The 23,520-nt window shown below is 48.6% G+C and overlaps 1 protein-coding gene across 1 annotated transcript in view; it reads left to right on the forward strand.

The window, feature by feature from the left end:
• Positions 1-798: 798 nt before the first annotated feature.
• Positions 799-23,520, forward strand: part of KSR1 (kinase suppressor of ras 1) — a 146,049-nt gene continuing 123,327 nt past the window's right edge. Inside the window, exon 1 of the mRNA XM_075014138.1 lies at positions 799-1,111. Coding sequence (XP_074870239.1) covers positions 905-1,111 — 207 coding nt within the window. The 5' untranslated portion in view covers positions 799-904. The remainder of the gene's footprint in view (positions 1,112-23,520) is intronic.

Below are 23,520 nucleotides of genomic sequence, written 5' to 3' on the forward strand. Positions count from 1 at the left end.
TGGGAACCACTGCTCTGACACAGCAAGAAGTCCTGTGGCATCTTATAGACTAACAGATATTTTGGAGCATAACCTTTCTCCAAAATACCTGTTAGTCTATAAGGTGCCACAGGACTTCTTGTTATTCTCACAGTTACGGACTAACGTGGCTACCTCTCCGATACTGATCGGACACAGTAGTTCTCAAACAGGGATACATGTATTCCCCATCCCGGCGGTAGGCAGAGCTCTTCCAGACGGCATATTAACTGAGCGTTTCTCGACTTTTTTTCTATGAATAAAAAAAAAATTGGACTTATTTTATTTTCATGTGATTTCCCTCCCCCTCCCCCGCCCCCTTATTTATCCTTTTTGCACAATCATTAACTCCAAGGGCAATCTTACTGCCTACAGGCAATTTCTTCCAGCCGCCCAGTTACGATGAAGTTGTTTAAACAAACATATTGCAAGGGTAGAAAAAATTTTTCCGGGTCTGAAAATGGTAGGAACAGGGGGCACTTATATATATTTGGGTTTTTTTTTTGGAAAAAGCGGGGTACTTCCCCCAAAAGGCTGGCAGTCACTGACTCTCGCAGATCCATACAAGGGGAGCGTGGGGAGGCTGGGACAGACACACCCCCTCTCCGGGCTGCCCCTCTGCTTTGGCAGGTCAGCTGGGCTCACCCTGGGGTTTTGTGCTCTGCCCCCCAGGTCCTGCCCCCTCCCCCGCAGCGGGCAGCAGGAAAACTACCAGTCCCGGCATCCCTGTCGGCCCGCCCGGCCCCAGCGGCTGCAGAGAGGCTCTGAGCGGGGCGGGGGGAAGCGGCCGCCGCCTGTCGCTTGTCCTGCCCCGCCGCGCCGGGGGGCGGCCCCAGCCCCCGCCGAGCCCTGCGCGGAGCCCCCCCTGCCTGCCCGATGCCGAGGCATGGCTAGCGCTGCCGCCGGGCGCGCCCCGCCGATGGTGGAGGGGAAGGAGCGGCCGGCCGGGGCCGGGGCCGGGGCCGGGGCGGCGGCGCAGCAGTGCGGCCAGCTGCAGAGCCTCATCGACATCTCGCTCTCCAGCCTGCGCGGGCTGCGCACCAAGTGCGCCGCCTCCAACGACCTCACTCAGCAGGAGATCCGCACCTTGGAGGTACCAGCCGCCCCGGCCCTAGGGCCCCGCCGCGCCCGCAGCCCCTCCCCGACGCCCCTGGGGCAGGGGGTTGCGGAGGGTTAACGCCCCCTTAGCAGCACTTGGCAGGGACTTCGCCCCCTCAGCCGCCGGGGGCTTGGCCCTGAGAGCGACAGCGGGGGAGGGGGTCGCTGAGGGTTGACTCCCTCTTACTAGCCCCGATGTGGACCCCACCCCCTTACAGACCTCCCACCCGGGGGCCTTGGACCTAGATTAACAGCTGGGGGTTTGCTGAGGGTTAACTCCCCCTTACTAGCCCCGATGGGGACCCCCCCCTTACAGACCGCCCCAGGGGTCTTGAACCTAGATCAACAGCTGGGGTGTCGCTGAGGGTTGATTCCCCCTTACTAGCCCCCATGGGGACCCCTCCCTTAAACCCCCACCCAGGGGGCCTTGGACCTAGAGCAACAGCTGGGGGGTCACTGAGGGTTAACCCCCCTTACTAGCTCCCATGGGGACCCCTCCCTTACAACCCACCCAAGGGGGCCTTGGACCTAGATCAACAGCTGGGGGGGTTGCTGAGGGTTAACTCCCCCTTACTAGCCCCTGACTGAGACTGTTCCCAAGAGAACCACCCCCAGTGCCCAGGAGTCATGGCCCTGAGAGCAACAGCTCCGGGGGATTGCTGAGGGTTAGCATCTTCTTACTAGTCCCTGGCAGGGACTCCTTCCTTACAGCAACAGCTGGGGGCCCATAGTTCTCCCTGCAGCTCACTAACCTCCTCAGGGCTATAGCAATAGAAGGCCCCTGACAGGAACTGTAAGGTATTTCCCCCCCACTCTGCTAACCTAGCCTGCACATTGCTACTCTTGAAGCAGCTGCCAGAGGGATTTCCTTTGCTTCCTGCTTCCCCGGGCCCACTATCAGCCACTAGGACCATAATTATCCAACAGGGCAGCCCATGCAGCTGGGGGCTCCACTGTTACAAACCCTGCACTGATCTGTTTAGTCCTGTGCCTCCCAGGTGACATATGGAGGGGACTCAGTGTCCTTCCCCAGTACCCATGTATTTCCCCACTCCTGTAACATCTGTGCTGGGGGAGCGGGGCAGGTGAGAACCCATCCCCTTCCTGGCCATTCAACCCCGGGCTCCTTAAAGGCATCCCTGCATGTCTCCCATCCATCCCTTCATCACTTCCTTGTCTTGTGTAATAGCCTCTGCTGTCTCCCAGCAAAAGGTGTTCCCTGGATAACTCAGGCTGTGGTTAGATGATAGCTGAAGGAAGTCACTGGATGATAAATAGTTTAACAATAAGCTGGAGAGTTGTATCTGAGAGGGACTCTCATTTGGGGACGGTCTAGTGCTAACTCCCTGGTGTGCAGCTATAGTTGGCTTGCTTGGAGAGTTTGGGAAATGCTTTCTGTTTTGCTTTGTTTTTTTGTAAAAGCACTGTCTGAAGCTGGCTCCACGCAGGATCCAAATGTCTCCGTGGAAGTAGAAGCTGGTGCGGCATGGGGATGGAAGTGACGGGAGGGAGGATGTGAGAGCATGATTTAGAACGCCTGTTGAGGGCTGGGGCCAACGAAAGGGAGATTGGTGTATCTTCCTCTGATGCTTGCTTTTTGTGACTCTCCATTTCCTGCTCTGCATTTTCAGGCCTGCCTTCCTATTACTGGCTCCTTTCCACTGCTCCTCCTTACTTGTCTCCTGGATAATGGACAGATAACACCAATGTCCAGTTTGGAAGACGGTGATGTTGTTTAGCTGGCTGGTGTTAACCTCTTGGTATTCCCAAATACGTGTTGTGTTTCTGTGACTGGGACTTAAGGCTGGGTCTTGCCATAGCTGTCAAATGCTTCTGTTTGTCTCTCTTTTTAATGCTGAAACTGCTCTTTTTTTCTTTTTAAACCTCGTTTGATGTTGTGTGTAGGGGATGCTGTGATAGTTAGGAGAAGCAAAACATCCCTGTTGTTTTTTCTTCCCTGTGTGAAAGTGGGCTTTTGTTTGGGCCCACTTAGAATAAAATCTCTTAGTATCTCACTCAGGTCCAGTCTACACTATGGGAAAAAAATCGACTTTAAGATACACAACTGCAACTACATGAGTTGCGTAGCTGGAGTCGGTGTATCCTAAATCGAATTTTTTGTTTGTTTTGTTTTGTTTCCTGCTGCCCCCACAGTGGGAGGTCGATGGGAGAAACTCCCACGACTGCAGGGAGTATCAGGGTCAGTGGCGGAGGGATCATTTGGTTTAGCGCAATACCACTAGCCATGCGAAATCAAACTCTGGCAGATTAACCCCCACCGTGTGGCTCTTCTGGTAAGAGTAGTTGCACCCTCAGCAGTGACAACCTGATATACACAACTTCATAGAGCTGGAAGGGACTTCTGAGAAGACGAGTCTAGTCTCCTGCTCTTTTGGCAGGACCAAGCATCATCCTTGATGGATTTTTAAAAAAAAATCTATTTGCCTTAGATCCCTAAATGGCCTCCTCAAGGATTGAGCTCACTGTCCCTGGGTTTATAAGGCTAAGGCTCAAACCACTGAGCTCTCCCATGAAGTGGTGATGGTGGATTCAAAGGTGTGATTGCTCCCATACATCTGGAACCTCTAGGAACAGCTGTATGAGGCCAATTACACAATAGGTAGAGGCCTTTAAAAGCAAGTATGCAAGAAGCAGCCCCCGGTACTCACTAAGCAGTAGAACAATAGGTGACAGCTCATTAAGTGCAGTCCATCTCCTCCCTTTTCCCCTCCCTGCAAAACCAGATTCTCAAAAGAAGAGAAAAAGCAACACTTCTTCATGGAAGAGCATTTGTCTAGATGTTAACAGTTCCTCGATTGTATTCTTTTGTGCTCCGGACATGCAAAGATCTGCTAATCTGTGCACTTTGAAAATAACAGGCGCAGCACCAAGAAGCAGATAATACAGCAAGCTTGCTGAGCTTTGCAAGTGAAAACTACCTTCCAGTCCTGAAAAGTTTTGCTTTTATTTTCTCTCTGTGTGTATGCGTAACTAAGCCAGCCTACATATGTCAGTGTCATTTTAAATATTTTACCAACTAAATAACCAAACGCCTGTTTCCAGTGCTCACTGCAATAGTGAAATGGGAACTTGGATAATAAGGTTGTGCTTTCTCATTGCATGGCGGTGTGAGAAACCTTATGTGCTATTCAGTGTAAGTGCAGCTCCTGTGCAGGGCTCCCAGCCAAAGACATGAGGAGCAATACTCTAGTGTTCCCTGTGCTTGGTACAGTGTTCCATTTTCACCCAGTTCTGTGTCACTGCCCCCACACACCCCAGGCGAATTAGGAGTAAAAATGCTGCCATTCTGATCTGGTGGCCTTTTATGTCCACTTTGCACTGTGTAAATATGCGAGCAACAGAGGATCAAGCTCTAGGTATCCAAGGTAGTGTTGAAGGGAATTCAGTATAGTCCGTAAACTTGACTAGAAATAAGTGCCAGCACTCTGGAAGTTCTGGCTTGCTGTGCATGGGGGGGGGGCGGTCTTGGGCAAGTAACTTAATGGTTTTGGAGATGTGTTGTTAGTAATTTTGAATTTCAGTAGTAGTGCCTGGAACTGCTTGGAATACCTTTAACTTTGTCAAACTGAACACCCTTTGGCTGGAAGGGTCAAGTTTTTGGTGGAAAAGTTCTTAATGAAAACTCAGACTTGTCTAGGGAAGATGTGTGCATTTCACAGACTCCTAGAACAGTAGAACTGGAAGGGACCTTGAGAGGTCATGAAGTCCATTCCCCTGTCCTCTCAGTAGGACTAAGCACTGTCTAGACCATCCCTGATAGATGTCTTTATAACCTGATCTTAAATATATCCAATGATGATGGTTCCACAGTCTCCCTAGGCAAGTGTCCTGTGTTGGCTGTGTCTGTCAGATCACTTGTGTAGCCACTCGGTGCTGATAGAAGCAAGAACTCTTCTGTCTACATAGCTACTGCCACTCATTGACGGTGGCTTATTTATCTGCAAGGGATAGCATCTCACACCAACAGCCGTACTGGTGTGCACAGTGCTACGTTGGGAGAACTTGTCACTTGAAGTGGAGTGAGGTTTTTTCTTTTCCCACCTGCTCCTAATCTTTCCCAAGCGACAAATGTTGATGCTGACAAATGACAGTGCTGTTTCAATGATGCATCTCTGTGACTGCCCCTTCTGTGTTCACTCCTTATACTGTCAGATGGTACATGGTATCACTTAAACTTTCTCCTGGCTGTTTACTGGCCATCAGGAGCCATACATGTGCTCTCTCCTGCTCCTAAGCAGCCGTGTGCTGTAAGTGTGTTCAGGCTGAAGAACAGCCAATCAGGCTGGGAAAGTGTTATAAAACTTGAGAAAATGTATCTAGCTAAATGTTTGCTTCCAGTATGTTTTCAAAGCCCTTTGCTAGCTGTGTGGTTGCTTTTGGCAACTGCTGTCTCATTTGTGCATATGTCTGTTCCTGCCAAACTATATAATGTGTAAAGAGAACAAACCTATGCAGCAAAGTGCTTAAGCGGGCCTTACATCCCATTGGACAGAGCTTAAGCATACGGCCAAAGTAAACTATACTTTCAAGCAGTGGTGGGTGACCTGCAACCTGTCAGGCTTCTGTGTGTGGCCCGTGAGACATTTCGTTTACCTATACCCATGTGCAGGGTTGCCAAATTCTGCTGGTTTCCATTTGCATATTTTTCCTCGCGGTATTACTGAAGCAACATGCATGTGAAATGAGAGAAGTGCTGATTGCACACAAGGTTGACTGTGAGAGCTGTGAAGGACTGGGGGGATATGATAGAGGTATATAAAATTACAAGTGACGTGAAGAAAGTGAGCAAGGAAAAATTGTTTATTTGTTCCCATAGTGTAAGAACTAGAGGGCACCAAGTGAAATTAATGGGCAGCAGGTTTAAAACAAATAAAAGGAAGTTCTTTGTCACACAGCACACTGTCAACCTGTGGAACTCCTTGCCAGATGAGGCTGTGACATCTAGGACTATAACAGGGCTTAAAAAAGAGCTAGATACATTCATGGAGGATAGGTCCATTAATGACAGTTAGCCAGGATGGGTAAGGAATGATGTCCCTAACCACTGTTTGTCAGAGGCTGGAGATGGATGGCAGGAGAGAGAGATCATTGTCTATTTGGTTCACTCCTTCTGGGGCACGTGGCATTGGCCACTGTCATCTGACAGGATACTGGGCTGCATGGACCTTTGGTCTGACCCAGTTTGGACATTCTTACGTTCTTTGTATGCATCCAGTCAAAGAGCTGCTCTGGTTTTCAGTTGGCACACACTGCAAATTCTAGGTATGCAAGCGCAATGAGCAACATTACTCTATCCCAGGGGACTGTTTTGGTTAGCACAATCTTGTGGCCCACTGAGATGAAGGAAGGCCACTCAGTCAGCCCACTCACTAGCCTTGGTTGCCCATCACTGTTCTTATGTGCTTTCCTGAATAGGTATGGGCTGTTGAATTAGGCCTCTGCTTTTGGAGATGAACGATCTGACTTGATTAGGCATTTTATGGATAGACTCAGGCGTGATTGCCTCGAAGAGCACCCAATGTACCAATTTTTTAAACATGATTTTTGTTTGTTTTATTTCTGAAATTGTCTGGAAGCCAAGAGTGCAGAGCGACCCTTGGAAACAGATGTGTAGTGCAGGAGGTGAAATTTAAATCCGTGGGAACTGGAACTGCTTGTGGAGAATGTGAGTTCAAACTCTTTAGCAAGAGAGCCATCTGCAAAGCTTTCCACTTAACAGGCTTTGGATGAAAAGGGTTATGTGTGTGTGCGTGTGGGGGGGGGCGGGGTCTGCGTAGCAAAAATTATGCAGTGTTTAGTTTTGCCTGTAAGAAGACTGGATTGTCTGGTGTCACTGAGCCTTGTGTTTTGTTACTTTTCATTGTGCCTAATGGATGCTTGAAAGGGCTTTCTTTTAGCCTGTGCCCTGGAGCATACCACACTCCCACCTGGATATGCTTATTTTTGTAATCTCCATGGGAGCTAAATTAATAAACTGTCATGGGTGCATCTTAGAGCATTGTTGTCTTTCAGTAAGATGAAAGAGACAAGGTAAGTGGTTGTATCTTTCATTAGACCAATTTTTCTTTCATCCACAGAAGACAGTACATCATCTACCTTGTCTCTCTAATATTCTGGGAATCACAGGGCTGTAAGTACACTGTTCATGATATGATGAAAGCATTGTTCTGTTTCTTTGTGTAGCTGGAGCCTGGCTTTTGAATGTCCCAGTTGTTGAAGCCGCTTTGTCGCCACCCTACTCCCAAGCACAATTCTTCTGAAGTTTTGCCTTCTGTGATTACCAAGGTGGTAGAGACCTCTGTGATCTCTAGGACTCCCCAGCTGTACCTCCACCAAAAGTTCTGGGTTTTGTTCCTACTTATGTCATAGACTTCTTGCCAATATGAGGCAACATCCCATTAAACCTCAGGGCTTGAGTCAGTATATCGGTGACCAGGATGAGACCTAATGCTGACGGCAGACTGTCCTATATCTAAACACTGGAGTGTTCTTGACCCGTACTGTGAATCCTTTGGTTTTGGCCATTGGGGGATTCCATATAGATGGATGGAGGCTTGATAGTGGGCTGGATGAATTGCAAGTTTGAGCCAATGTCTTCACCTCTTGCTAGTGGTGCAGAGGTGCTGCAGAGAATGACGACTCAGGCCCTGCACCTCATTCTTGAGTTGAAAGCATAGGGCAACCTTCTGCCCCTCAGTCAAAGTCACTGTAAGGTGCTCTTGCCCTAGGTTAATTCTCTCTCCCTTCTCACCCCATGCTGGGGCATGGTGGGGGTGGACCTCAGGGAGGAGAGGGGTCAAGGCCCCATGGGCTCACCAGTAGGACGTTCTGGTTTGGTGTGCTGGCCATGGGAACAGGGCCTGGCTGTCGTAACATGGAGCAGCTCTGCAGGCTGCTCTGCGTTACACTAGGGTCTGTTTGCTTTCCGGGGCAGGCTGGCATCAGGAGGGCGCAGAGGGGGTTTAAAGGCACCTTACCCAAATTTTCTCCGGGGGCTGTGCCTTAAGTTACACCTTTCTACCTCCTTGGAGGTGCTATCCAGAGCCCATTGCTTCTTTCAGAGGTACACTGTGAATGAACTGCTCAGAGAATCAGCCCCCATATCCCATTCAGAATGTAGGGGGTGAACTGGTATTGACACTTGTTGGCAATTCACAAAGACAGGTTGTGATGGGGTTCAGGGGTCCCCCTGCACTGCACCCCGCCCGCTGGCAGGAGAGACTCTCACTCAGCAGGTACAACAGCAGGTTTATTAGGCAACAAATGTCCAGTTTCTCACAGAAGCAACAGCATAGCAGCCAGAGACAGTCCTTTCAACCTGTCCTGGGGAGAGGACCCCAAGGGGTGCCCCTCTGGGGTGTAGCTTTCCCCCTCCTCAGCCTGGCTGCCTTCCAGCTCTCCCTTCTCCTCGCCTCTAACTGCCGCCCCCGATTCAAAACCCAGCTCAGCTCCTCCCTGCTCTTTGTTCAGGCAGAGGTGTTATCTGCCAGTTGTAGCCCCAGGGTCATCCTTAGCCACTGGGAGCTGCTGCTTGCCTCGGACATCCAGCCTGACTCACACATGCACCCCCCCCACTCCATCACACAGGTTTCTCCTTCTGCTCTTGGTGTCTAACCTGAGATGAACATTCTGAGAGCTAAGCTTAAGGCTGGAGCATGAGATGAGTGCGGGGAGGAACTGTGCGAGGACAGCCAAACCCTCTTCTAACAGGAAAAGGTTCTACACAATGCCAGGCACAGGGCCCCTGAAACCTAGGCCTGTGGAGGCCAAAGATAAAGCCCAAGTCTTTAGCCTGAGGCCTGGGGCTTGTATCTTGAGCTCCACCCCCTCGGCCCTGGGCCATAGCACATCTAACTCTCCCCTTGCTGGCTTTTTGGGGTCCCCTCCCACAGTCTGAGAACCATTGTGCCAGGAGTTTGAACTGGCCAACTGGCAGTCAGGTGTTCACTGTAAATAAACCTGACCGAACAGGGAGAGTGAGTGTCTCATTCCAAATGGCAGTCATGTGTCAGTGAGGCTGGCTCAGCCAAAGGGACTTCCTTTTAGAACAGCCCTTATGTAAGAGGATCTCTCATTTCCGTTGCTTCATTTCCCTTTCAGATACAAGTGCAACACACCTTTCTTTTTTTAATCTCCCCCTTAGCAATTGGGAGTGCCTGTCTTTGGATTTTTAGTTAGTTTCCTACAGTCAAATAGCCATTTAAAAAGATCAGGAAATCTTTTCGAGAGGTCTGTTTAAAGGGCCTGGCTGAGGAAAATTATCTACAACTACAAATGTACAGACCTCTTCTTCCTTTGCTCCTACGCACCTCATCTCACAGTGTGCCTGTCGTCCACTGCATTGCTCATCTTCTGTAATGGACAGCTACATATTGATGCTTAAGCTAATTGGTTTCTACCATAAAAACATCAACAAGCTGGCTTTTTAAACGTAATTGGTACTTCCATGTACTTGAGTGATCCAAAATTGCATGAAAATTCGCCGAGCGATAAAAAGAATTGCTTTTATAAACCTGGGACTTGTTATATATCTATATCTATATCTATATCTATATCTATATCTATATCTATATACCTATATCTATATCTATATACCTATATATGTAATATTTTGTGGGGTGTAAAAACTGGAAATAAGGAGCTTTGCTGGTATTGCACAATAGCTGCACCAAAAGGGTGGGGTCAAGCTCTGGCCAACTGGCAGAACAGTAGACCCCTGACTTACGAGAACACAACCCCCGCATAAATCAAATTTCTTGCGCAGCTCGAGGGAGCCAGGAAACTGTTGAGGGCACTAGCCCTGGGCAATTTCCTGGCTCTAGTGAGCGGAGGGGAGCTGGGGACCTGACTCCCGGCTCCCCTCTCTTTGCAGAGCTGGGACACTTACCAGGGTTGGGGCTCTTTAAGTTTCCCCACTCCTGTCATGGCAGCAGTCACGTTAACCCGAGACACACGGAACATGGTGTTGTGTATTTTGGGGCTTTACTGTATGGGGAATGGAGTTCTGTACAAATGACACAGAAGTGGTAAAGCAGCAGAGATGGAGCAAGCAAATTTGGGACTGACGCACTGTGCTGCAGATGGGAGGCGTTAGATGAGCAAGAGCAGCCGAGGTGGGGATAGGATTAGCCGCACCCAGGGTTGATGAGTTGATGAGACCTGGTCCCCATAGCAGATAGAAGGGGGGCCAGCGCAGGCTGAGATAATGGCTGAGTTAGGGCTTACACCCTTCTCAGCACTGCTGGGGTTTAAGCCACCCTCAAGAGCAGGTTAGAGTTTTTTTCTGTTTGGATGGGTGGGGAAGTAGAGCCAACATCTGGCCTATAACTGGGCCGACTCTGCAGTAAAGGTGCACACAAACTCTTCAGCATACCCTATAGGGCAGCTCATTGGGGCTGCCTTAGCACATAATGGCTGGATCACTAATTATTCTCTGCATCCCAGCAAGTCCCGCTGTGGGTGCAGGTAATCATGAAGGGGTCCATTCTCCATTGCCCATTCCTACCTCCTCAAACAGAGGTTCAGAACAGCATTCCTATCCAGCCTGCCTGATAAGCATTGAAATCAAATTCTTCAGTGGTTATTAGGGATAAAACTGGGCTGCTTCTGATCTGAGCTTGTTCCAGTCTCCCCCTTACACCGAATTTCTGATTTATGCTAGTGTCTGGTTCTGTCGTCCTCTGGATGCTTCCAGACATACTGATTTCTTTGGACTTGCACAGGTGTAACAGAATGAATTTGGCCTGATACTTTGAACTTCTATATTAAAAGTGTATTAAATTTCCCAGCTCATATTAACAGTATGGATTTACAGATATGAGTCAGCCATGCAAGCATGCAGACTTATCACTTCATTGACTTTTGTTCATAAATAGCTCACAAAGTATTTTCTAATAGTTCAGTTTGTGTATTAACCATGTGATACTAAAGTTGAAAAGGCGCTTTCAGCATAAAATGTATGTTTCCATATCCTTGTTCTCCTAGAATAAGCCATATACCCTCCTCTTCAAGTTGAAATTTCTCATGCTTGTTTTCATCCCAAAGAAGAATAAAAAAATCATTAAATCACATGAGGCCTCTTCTTGTCCTTTCCATGAGGCAAAATATGGAAGCATCTTTCAGTACCGCCCTGGGCAAAGAGCGATTGTACAAGTAGGCTTGGCAGAGTTTGGTTTTATTTTATTTTGGTCACTGTGACAAAGATCAATGTTAATTTTAAACATTTTTTTCCGGTTTCTACTGGTGTTTCTTTTTCTTTTTTTTTTTTCCTTAATTTTCCCAGTTGTGGTATATTGGCAAGGGTGTCTACCTTAACTACAGAGGCTGAGATTTTAAAAGTTAAATCCTTTTTATTGGCTAAAAAGCAAATTGTCAACCTCACATGTCAAATTATATAAAATAAATATCCTTAAATCAAGCCCTAATTAGTGCTCAAGCAGTATTTGTCTGTCTTGGTGTCTCTCTACATTCTTGATTATTACTGATGGAAATAAATGGGTTTGCCCCTCTTGGGTGTGGATGGTAACATCACTGTTTACTGATTTTTACTGATCAAAAAAACCAAATCCTTCCAAGTCTCTGCATAAGCCATATTCCCCAGAGGTTTATGACTCAGACATCCCTGGGGGCAGAGTTGCTTCCTGCTTGATTCTGACTGCCCTGGATTAGTACTGTACTGCTGGCCTATACTAGCAGCAAGTAAGGGAGTCAAGGCTGGACCTTTCCCAGGACAGGGGATGTGAGCAAGTGGCCCATGCACTTCTGGGCCAGAGTACAAGGGGTGGGAAGCCTGCACAGGGGCATTCTTGCACACTCGTGCAGGAGTGTAGTGCAAATCTCCGTGGCTCTGAATGATTAAAAAATTATTTGGGCGGTTTTGGTTTGTTTTTTTTCTGGACACAGGAACCCTGATTCTGAGTGGTGCTCAGTGCAACGTGGGTGAAGGGAATTGAAGGTGGGTTTGTCCGTACTCCACCAATTGTAAACATCCCCCTCCCTCCAGATTCTGGGACTGGCTATGAACTAATCCAGTTTAACAAGAGGGTGGCTCTAAATTACACCAGCTGCCTCCACAAAGCCACTGTAGCTGCCAAGGAATGCCAGAGCATATGGGTAGTCCAACAATTTCCCCTTCACTCATGTCATCCTCTTAACACACTGCCTGCATTGGGGCTCTGAGAAGATTCAGCGAGTGGCTCTCGGCTGCCTCTAGCAGGGAATTGCTAAAGCAGAGGGACCAGGATGGGAAGCAGGGCTCCTGTGGGTACGCATATAGTTACCAGAAGATGGACACGCTCAGGATTGATCTTTAGGGGTTTGATTTTGTATGCCTAGCAGGGGACACGCGAAATTGAACTATCAGAGCTTTACAGTTGACCCTGGTACTCCTCATTCTTATGAGGAGTAAGAGAGGTCCATGGGAGAGCTTATCCTGTTGACATCCCTCTGTGAGGATGGCCTGATAAATCAGTCTTAGATATGTCGATTGCAGCCATGCAATTGTCCTAGCTGGAATTTCATATCAACCAGCTTTCAGGTCTAGTGTAGACCTGCCCTGTATGTCCCCAACCCTCCGGGAGATGGTCTGAGATGTGTATTGTTTGTTGATTTCTAGGTCAAGCCAGCCAAACCCTGGGAAGGGGAGAGTTTCAGACTCTGCTCAAGGAGTATGATGCTCATTGCCCAGGGCCTGACATGGTCATTGGGTCTACTCTCGGGCTGGTGTCACTCAGTTGACACTGAAGCCGATGGGATTACATTGGCTTATACCAGCAGAGAATTGGTCCCGTTTGTAGAGCCCCACATATCTGCTGATATCTGCTTCCTATCTGCAGACAGTGGAGTTGATCCCTGCACAGGGCTCTCCTCCCCTGCGTCCCCTCGCCTAGCTGCTGGGTGGTCGCGGATGCCAGGGCAGGCCCCTGGACAGCTGGCAAGGAAATAATGCAAGCTGGCAAGCTCTGTCCTAAATTTCCCTGTAGGAGGGGCTGAGTGCTGCCCTGGCCCAACCCCCCAACTTCACCCCCCCACCTGGTGAGCACTAACTTGCTGCCCCTCCACCCTTGGGGAGCCCTGTCTTCATTCTGTCTGCCTCTTCCCTGCATGATCCTGCCCCCTTCCCACTCATCTCTGCTCCCTTCCCCCTCCCCTCCAGATGCTTCGATGTACAGATGCAAGTAAAATCCAGATTGCGGATCAAATGAAGAGGTGACCCAAGTGGCTGCAAAACCACATTTTTGTATCTGTTCAGGGCTTTACCCATTTGCAAAACGAGCATTCAGGATGCCCTGCACTGTAAGTAGTCATATGCGTAGTAATGATGTATCCGGCCCAGCGGGTGGATTTTGTGTTGGATCAGCTCAGGAGCCAGATCCAGTGGGGTATGAGAAAGCAGAATAAAAAGCCCTTGGGGCCAGCATCTGCTAGCTTTGCTTGCCTTGACCTCAATGTAACAGAGCCTGCTAACAATCTGACTGTGAGCCTCACCTCTTTGCAGTGCAGTTACTTCCAGTGTGAGGCATTCTTACCAGGCAGGAAGGGTGATAGGCACAGTTGGAGGTTCGGCTTTTTGCTTCAACTTTGCATAAAACTTAACGAGTGAATTTTGGAGCCTGGCTACTCAAGAACTGTGGTTGGCCTGAAAGTGATGTAGAGGAGTAACAGATGGCGCGTACAAGTGCTTGTGGTTAGGTGGCTGGGGCTCTTAAATACAAAGTCCGTGTTCTAGTGAAAGAAAAAAAAAAAGGACTGCTTCCTGTTTAGCAGCGGTTTCCCTACAAGAAGGGGGTGAGGGGTGGAGACCGTTCAGTGTGGCTGATCTCCCTGGCTGCGCTGCAAGAGGATAGTGGGGGCAGAACAGAACACACGAAGGGTGGGATTATGCTGTCACAGATGCACTAGTTGCAGAGCTCTTTCTAAAAATAAACCACTGGCTTTTCCTTGTTGGCATTTTCCCAGTGGGGGAGATTAGCAAATTAGATGGCCTGGCCTAATGCAAAACAGGAGCCCTCTGACCAGGATTTTCTCCCAGCTGAAGAGCAATTCCAACTTTGCCGCAGTAGACATGAGGTTCCGCGGAGTTATCCTGGATTCGCGCCAGCGTGAAGAACAGAGGTTGACCTTGAAATAGGGTGGTGACAATGGAAGAGAGCACGGGTCATATAAACACAGTTGCCGTAAAGCTAGTATAAATACAGAGTAATTTCTGGGAAGATTCCTCTCCATGGACAGGGGTGCTGACAGCCTTGCTGGGCCCCTGAGCAAAGTCGGGGACTGATAGCGCCACGCATGTGGAATGGGCGGGCCTTGGATTGAAAGAGTGGGGCCTCTAAGCTGCCTGGTGCACACTATGGTGACAATTTAAATGGCTCAGGCCGCCACTGCTCCTGTGGTGGCCAGGTGCTCCAGGCCCTTTTGAATTGCTGGGCACTGGGACAGTTGTCCCCTTTGCCCACTCCTGTCGGCTGTCCTGTCCATAGACATTGGTATAAATGAGAAAACCTGAGTGACTCTGGGCCAAACATTTCTTAAAACACAACTTTCTTCTAGCTGTTAATTAAGTTTGGGTTCAGTGCCCTTGACCTCCTGCTGGTATCACAGCTATTGCTGAGGGCAGAAGTGAGCCCGGTGTTTTCATGGAGGTGATCTTAACTAATTTTTAAACTGGAAAGCCACCTTTAAGACAACCATGTCATCCCTTGACTTGGGAATTATGCTACCAACTGAAAATAGGGGAACAATACAGTTTCAGGGTCCAATTCTGTTGCACCATCGCAGTGCTTGGGGTAGGATGTGGATTCTGGTGGCTTTAAGCTGACTGTATGCTTTTTAGAGCTGTTCAGGCTCCTGTCTAAGTTAGAGCATCATCAGGGCTTCTCTGATTTGCAGCTACCCATCTCGTCTGGAGAACCACATGCTGCATCCAATTACCATCCCAAGCTTGTTCCTTCCCTGCTCCGCTTCCAACATGCCTGCGACACTGGGACCTGCAAGCAGGACAGCCCTGACACCTTGCAGCAGATCTGTGCAATGTAGGAATGAGGCCTCTCATGCTGCCAGAGAACATGAAGAGACCTTAGGCCCTGTCTGGGTCTGTGGCTATTAGCATTGGTGTAGCTACATGAACGCAAACCTCCAGTGTGGATGCATCACCCTGATGTGCTGCACGCTGGCATCAATGTACCTGGGTTGGCAGAAATACAGTACAGTAAACTGCTGATTTAATGGACTAATGGGGCGAAGGGGCGTCTGCAAATGCTGAAAGTCCATTAAATCTGTATCTGCAGGAGACCAGAGGCGTCTTGCAACTAGCACTAGGGAGTGCTCCATCCCAGATCTGGAGGGAGAGAGCTCAGCCGCGGGCTCTGCGCTGTTTACAGAACAGAGCCTCTGGGCTCATCATCCACGAGCCGCTTATCACCCAGCCAAGGCTCCAGTGGCCTCAGCTGTGGCAGTGGCTCCGGCCATTCCAGCAGTTCCTCTGGCCTCAGTTGCTCCTGCGGCGGCGGTGGCTCTGGTGAGTCGCTGGTATGCATTTATAAGGGGAGGGAGTGGGGTTCTGCAGACAGCATCCATTATTTCCGAAGTCCATTAAATCGAGGGTTTACTGTCGACGCTTAAAAATGAGATGAGCCACGCTCACCATGATAAGGCTGTGAAAATTTTGCACCATGTGCTCTGTAGTTAGACCAATTAGTGGAGAATTCTTCTGTCAAACTGGCTGCTGCCTCGACTGTGCATTGCCCTCTACTTAGTGCTGTGCATGAGTGCCTCTGCTGCCTTCTTGAAGCCACTGCAATGTGGGAACCAATAAAGGAGGGCACTGGCTCAGAAATGGAGGGCCACAGTAAACTGGGAGTGAGCAGATCAGCAGGAAAAGAGCAAGTGTAAGGGACATTTCACGACAATGCACTATAAATGGAGAGGCGCTTTATTTTTTTTCCACACCAAGATCCTGCTGTCTGATTCAAAGGAGAAGGAGCGTTGCTATATCAAAAGAACTTTCACTTCTGTTTGAAGTAGGCTTAATTTAGAAAGGAAGTTCTTACGCTTCTCTTTGCTGTTACGCGTGGGCTTTTATTGAAGTCTGCAGGCTCCAGTGTTTGAAAAAGTTCTTAGTGATGCTGAATGCATTTGAAAAGAAGTTGGCCTTTGGGACATGTCAATCTAATGTGACTGCCAAAGCAGTTTGACACGTTAGAGCCTTTCAAGTTGGCAGATGTCTGCTTTGTACCCAGGACATAGCTGCAGATGTCACTGTGGCTATTTGTGTGCCATTTTTGCAGATGCAGACACAAATTTTGTAGCCACGCAGGGGTCTCTCTGTTGTGACAGTCAATGAAATATACGTATTGACAAACCTTAGGGGAGGTAGCAATTGGAGGCTTTCCAAGCAGGCTATCTTTAAAATGGGTTCAGCAACCTTTTCGAGGCTGAGTGCCAAAATTTGACCTTTTGATCCCTATGTAGTGTGGGTGATACTTTTAAAAATCACTAATAGTCCTACTTAAAACAGCTTCATTAGTAAATAAAGATGCAGAGCTTTACTGATTAGGGGTGATTGGCATTAGCTGGTCTTTTGTTAATCCACAAGTGGCCTGGCTTTGGGCGAGCTCTGGGTTGCGTGGGGGAGGAGTAGTGGGGCTGAGCTACTGCCTCATGTGCCAATGAAAACTGGCTCGTGTGCCACTCTTGGCACCTGTGCCAGGGATTGCTGACCCCTGATTTAAAGCATGGGGAAAAGCAGATGGAAAATTCTCTTTATTTCGGGGCACATTTGTTCTTACTTCTTTGGGACACTGAGGTCCAGATATTGAATAGGGGTAAATCATGCACTTCCACTGAAGTTGACAGGGGAAATAGCTTTTATTTTTTCCTGCTTAACATTCCAAGAGTCTGTTTTCTCGAAATTTTCAGTGGAAAAAGGTGTGTGTGGTTGGGTGGGTCGGGGGAGGGGGGCAGGATTGGTTTTGGTTTTGGTTTTATTTAAACAGAAATCCAAGAGCTAGAAAACATCAGCCACAAACAAACATATCTGACTTTGGCATTTGGCTTTGGTTTTTCTTTCTTTTTTTTTGGTCAACATGTTTTCCCATGGAATGAGAAGTTACTTGTGCAAAATTTCCTGCCCTGCAGGGGCCCAAGGTGGACTTCAGAATCCTGACACTTATGTAGTTAGACAAGCTGTTGTTGGTTCAAAATCGAATGATCCCCAAGACTGGGAAGGGAAAGAAATTTTGTGTGCGCGAGGAGCAGTGGGAGTTAAATTCCGCACCAGAGGTGAGGAGCACATGATTTAAAGAAGCAACGATTGTTTGAAGGATGTGGAAAGTAAAAGTAAGTCCCAGAGAGCTCAGCTGGATGGGAATCTTTCAATCGACTTCAGTGGGAATTGGCTCAGGGCCTGTAGTGAGTACTGAGGATCCAACATATGGATAATGAATCAGTCACCTTGATACTGGCTCCACGGGGGTAGTGTGCCTGCAGGCTTTTTAGTATGGCATAGACGGCATCATTGTATTTTTAAATAGGACCATTCATCTTACCAGTGCTGGTCCCCCAGGCTAATCCCTGAGTAGCTGGAAGAACTGTGTGAGTACAGCTCTCCTCATTTCACGCTCCTTGAATCCATGGCTTCAGAACGATGTGCCTGCAAGCCACAAAAAAGATGGTCTAAACCTGGATTCGGTCTTGAGACGTCTCTGCTTCCAGTCTTGTGCCACAACCACACATCTCTGCTGTGAAAATCAGTGTCTTAGATGGTCTGAGGTCCACACTCCTGAAAACATGGCCCCGTGGAGGCTGATCCCCACTCTGGCACTTCAAGCGCAAAAGTTGGAAGCCTGCAAGAACTTTTAGGTACCCTGCCACCAGCAGGACCGATAGACCACCATGGGCAGAGGGACGAGGTGGGAGGGGGCCGGCTACACGTCCCTCCCTGAAAGGGACAGAGCCAAGGTTGAAGGAGCGTAGCGTAGGGCAGTCAGCCCTCAGTGCTGCTTGGACCATGGTGCTGCCCCTTCCTTTCGTTCACAGCTGTGCGGAGTGGCCAGGACAACGCTGCTGCAGCACTTCAGAGAGGCCTGGAGCTCAGGCCACTGCTGAAGTAACAGTGGGGTAGGCCAGAGTGCCAGGCCCCTCTGCAAGTGCCCCCCCTCCGACCCCCCTCCCTGTCGGTGAGCCTACTAGCCACTAAAGTTTTCTGCTTAAAAACTAGTCCCCAAGGTCACAGCTTCCCTGGCTCTGGGTGGAACGCTGCCACAATCCAAGTCTAAACACTCCTCTGAAAACCTAGGAAGACACACCAACCTCCTAACCCTCCCTCAGGAGAGAGCTTGAAAACAACCTGGAATGAATCAGTCACCTTGATACTAGCTCCTTGGGGGTAGTGTGCCTCCATGCGTTTTAGTCTAGTATAGATGGCACACACACATACGTGCACACAGAACCTCCTGCCTTCTAGGGCACAGGAATCAGATCATAGCCTTAAAAGGGCGATGTTTATTAGCAAACAAAGAAGACCTGCTTAGTAATTATACCGCATTGCTAGGTGTGACAGAGCAACTGAAGAAAGGTAGCTGAAAGCACAGAAAAGTTACCTACATCAGCCTGAGAAGTCCCTCAAACAAACCCAAAATTTAAAAAAACCTGCTCATCTGACTACACATTCCCTTTCCACCGGCATATCAGTTGTTCCAAGACTGAGTCCTTTCTAGGTCTGGCTGTTATTGCAAAATCCCAGACCTGGTTCCTGGCTCATTTTATCTGAATCTCTTCTCTGGCCACACAGTGACTGCCAGGCAGATTGCTGCTTTCAATTCAGATTTCACTCTCTCTTCCCATTGGCTTGGTCTGGCTGCCTGCCAAAACCCCCTGGAGATTTTTCAGGGACTCACTGCCTCTGGGTTTAACCCTTTACAGGTATTTTAGTTAACTAACTGGCTAGGATGTCTGGAAGTAAGCAGCCTTCACATCTATCACAGGCCCTGATTGCCTTCTTTGGAGAACCTTGTTTGTTCAAGCTGACCAGGGTGACCATCTGAGTTTCTGCTGAGGGCATGTCTGCTGTAAAAGAGAACAAATATTCGCTTGTTATTTGCAACATGTTGTTTCTAAAGGACTGGAAATGTTTCTGTGGTGTTAACATACTTTGTTGGCTTGTAGCTAAAAAAGCCAAACAAGCTCCCATGCAGTAATTTGCTGCTAAGCTGTAACTAATGTGTGACCCTATCGTTATTTCTCTGATTCCCATGGATGTTAAATACACAACATCCAGATAACAGGCCATGCTCCAGCTCTGTTGATCTGCATTCTGCCCTTAGTAATGTATTTATTTCCATTACATTGAAATTGAAACTGCTTTGACATTATTGCTTGAGATTTTCTGGAAGAAACACCATTTTTAGGCTACCGGCCCTGAAACAAATGACTTTACCTGTGAGGAAACAGCTGTTTTTGAGTGAGCAAGGGTGGCAGAATTTGACGCCTTACATTTTTTTTGAGGGATGAGCTTTTGGCAGTCCGTGCTGATTTTTTTTTTTTCAGTCCTTCCTAGAACAGGGCGATCTAGCTTGGCTCTTCACAAATGTGTTACAAAATGTTCCTTACAACTTCCCCTCAATCCATTGAGTCAAATTACTCTTGCCATGTTTCCACGCCAAGTGCCATTTCTGCCACCATGACTCCAGTAATGAATCCTCCCCACATCCCTGCGCAGTAAGTTTGAGCCTGAGGCAATAGTGGGGGATGTGACCTACAGAGAAGTGGGTGTCCCGAAAATGGCCCCTGGGCGTGAGGACGCTGGGTGCAAAACCTGTGAGTGCTTCAGCACCCTTGCTTCCCATGCCTATCTTCCTTTGGAGAGGTGAGCCCTCTCTACATAGCCGCCAACAGCAGCACGATCAACATCTCAGCTGGCTTTTGAGCGAGCGTCACTGCAGTGAAGCTTCTAGTCACTTTGAAGGAAGAGTGTACTTGGTAAGTTGATGCCAGTTGAGCTCTGGGTCAGGGAGTTTGAGTTCTGCACATGGCTTTGAGGGACTCCTAGGAGCACCGGTGAGCACGTCTCCGCTGTTCTGCATTGTGCTTCTGCAGGGGAGAACGGTGGCCCGTTTCTCCTGTGGTTGATGGGAGAAATTCCAAGGTTCTTGATCCTTCTCTGGTCAGGTTACATTGCTCATCTTTAGCCTCGCCAATTATGGCTGTTTCTACTTTTGTTCCAGCATGGCGCATTCCTCTGTCCTTCTGCCTCTTTAAAGAGTTGACCTCCGGCTCAAGCTATGCAAATGGCTTCTGAAGCCCCTGCCCTGACGTGACAAGTCACCGTTTGGCTTCATCTTTCTTCCAGCAGTAAAATGAGGGAAAACCAGGAGGAAATACATGACCAGATAATATCCCTCACAACCATCTCCCCCCACAGTAGCTTAGGACCCTGTGTCTCAAAAGACTAACTCAGCTCTTCCATCTGCTTGTAGCCCTAATCATAGAACGTTAGGGTTGGAAGAGACCTCAGGAGGTCATCGAGTCCTTCTCAAAGTAGGACTAACCCCAGCTAAATCCTTCCAGTCAGGGCTTTGTCAAACCTCACCTAAAAAACTTCTAAGGAGGGAGATTCCACCACCTCTCTCCACCACCTCTCTAGGTAACCTACTCCCGTGCTTCACCAACCTTCTAGTGACACAGTTTTTCCTAATATTCAGTCAACATCTCCCCAGCTGCAGCTTGATACCATTGCTTCTCGTTCTGTCTTCTTCCACCACCAGAGGTGAAAGTAAGCTGGTGCACCCTGGTGTAGCACTCTGTCAAGAAGCTGCCAGCCGGCTGGGGCGCTGAGCTGCACTTGCTGCCAGCCAGGCTCCTGGAGCTCTCCTGCAGGCTGTCTTGTTAAGAAGCAGTCAGCAGGGCTGGTTGGGGGTATCCACATGCATCCGGTAGTGCCCTAGCCGCTAGTGCCTCTGTCACCATTTTGGGCGGTAGGGGGCTGTAGCTGAGCGTACCAGGGTGCTACTGCTCTTCTTCCTTGACTTCTTGCTATCAGGGAGCAAGGGGAAAGTGCGCAGCTTGGGTGCACCCGGCTCCTGGGTGGGGGGCAGAGGAGGAATGCATGTGGGCTGTGCACTTTGCCCTTGCTCCCTAATCATCAGGAGAAGAGCAGCTGTGACCCAGTATGTGTGGCCACAGCTCTCCCACCTGCCTCAAATGGTGTTCCCCCCACGCACCCATACACCCATTGCACTCCCCTTCTCTGAGCCCCTGAACCCTTCTTCACCCCCCAACCCTGACTCCTGTACCCCTACACATTGTAATCCCCTGCCTTGAACCTCCCCCCACTCCACCCCAAACTCAAGTTTCTCACAGGTATACCCAGGGGGTGCGATACAACAGTACCTGTAAGAGTCTTAAGCTACTTTCACCCCCGGCCACCACTGAGAACAGCCCAGCCCCCTTCAGATAGTTGAAGGTTGCTATCAAACCCCCCTCTCCCCGTTCTTCTCTTCTGAAGACTGACCAAAGCCAGTTCCCACAGATTCTCCTCATAAGGCATGTGCCCCAGCCCCCTAATCATTTTCATCGTCCTCTGATGGACTTGTTCCAGTTTGCCCACATCCTTTTGGTAATGGGGTGCCCATAACTGAAGACATTACTCCATCTGTGGCCGAATAGAGGGGAGTAATCACTTCCCTTGATCTGCTGCCAGTGCTCCTACTCATGCAGCCCAATATGTCATTGGCCTTCTTGGCAACGAGGGCACACTCTTGACTCACATCCAGCTTCTCATCTACTGTAATCCACAGGTCTTTTTCTGCTGCACTGCTGCTTAGCGCGTTGGTCCCCAGCCTGTGACAGTGCTTGGGATTCTTCCATCCGAAGTGTAGGATTCTGCACTTGTCTTTGTGTAGACTCTCTAAAAGTTTGTTGTACTGGAGCAGGTGAAGGCTACGTTCCAGTTGCCGCCCAGGGTCAGGGTCTCCACAAAGCGAGAGCTCTTTAGATATTCCAGGCTTGGCCTTCAGGTGTTAGCAGTTGCTTTCACCGAGCTGAGATCTGACTCTAAAATTTGGAGGGGGCAGCGGGAGAGGGGACGACATGCACCCACAAACTGCCTTGGCTTAAATAAGAGGGACTCTCTTTCTTTTCCAGAGTTGCCTATAGGAAGTGAATGCCCAAGTTTTGTCAGACTCAGCTGGCTTGCACAGTTCTACCCTAGTTACCACTCTGTTTGATTCAGCAGACCCATCTCCAAGCGTGTGCAAGTTAGAACTAATTCAGAATTAATTAGCAGTTCATGAAAAGGCTGCGGTACAGATACCAGTGTAGTTTCACTCTTGCTTTCAGCCTCTGTATCAACATAACGTGTTGGAAATACCTGTGTGGTTTTTTTTCCGTGGTAACGTGAGGTTAGGGTAATTGTGTAGGAAATCAGGTGACAGTGTACAGTCCCATTTCAGTATCGGAGGGGTAGCCGTGTTAGTCTGGATCTGTAACAGCAACAAAGGGTCCTGCGGCACCTTATAGACTAACAGAAAAGTTTTGAGCATGAGCTTTCGTGAGCACAGACTCACTTCATCAGATGCTGGTGATGAAGTGAGTCTGTGCTCACGAAAGCTCATGCTCAAAACTTTTCTGTTAGTCTATAAGGTGCCGCAGGACCCTTCGTTGCTGTTACAGTCCCATTTCATGTTGAATAGTAACAAAAAGGAAGCCGTGCTAGTTGAAACACTATCAAAACAAAAAACAGTCAAGTAGCACTTTAAAGACTAGCAAAATGTTTTATTAGGTGAGCTTTCGTGGGACAGACCCACTTCTTCAGACTATAGCCAGACCAGAACAGACTCAATATTTAAGGCACATATTGAGTCTGTTCTGGTCTGGCTATGGTCTGAAGAAGTGGGTCTGTCCCACGAAAGCTCACCTAATAAACCATTTTGCTAGTCTTTAAAGTGCTATTTGACTGTTTTTTGTTTTGATAGTCCCATTTCAGTGACAGTTATTTGCCAGTCATTCTGGGTGGAAGAGTGCGCATAGAGTCTGAGTTTTACACTGACCTCTTTAAGGGGAGAGTCATTGGACTTGAATCTCAGTTACATCGAAAAATCAGTGTTTCTCCTCTTCCTCACTTGCCTGAATCCACAGGGGTCAGTATGGATAATGTCACATACATATATACATATTTGCTTCATTTTCTGCTGTTGTGTGACTGCATTAAAATGTATGGAGCAGAATCATGCTTCACCGTCTCAAAATACAGTGGTCAGTTCCACATTTTTCTCATTCTAATCTGTGTAGATCAGTTCTGTGTGTTTGAATCAGTTCACCCCTCCCATCAGAAAACTAGGCTCTTGTTTGATGCAGCAGTGACGGGCATATGACCTTAAAGATCACAGT

This window comes from Carettochelys insculpta, chromosome 19 (genome assembly GCF_033958435.1).
Source record: "Carettochelys insculpta isolate YL-2023 chromosome 19, ASM3395843v1, whole genome shotgun sequence".
Lineage (NCBI taxonomy): Eukaryota > Metazoa > Chordata > Testudines > Carettochelyidae > Carettochelys > Carettochelys insculpta.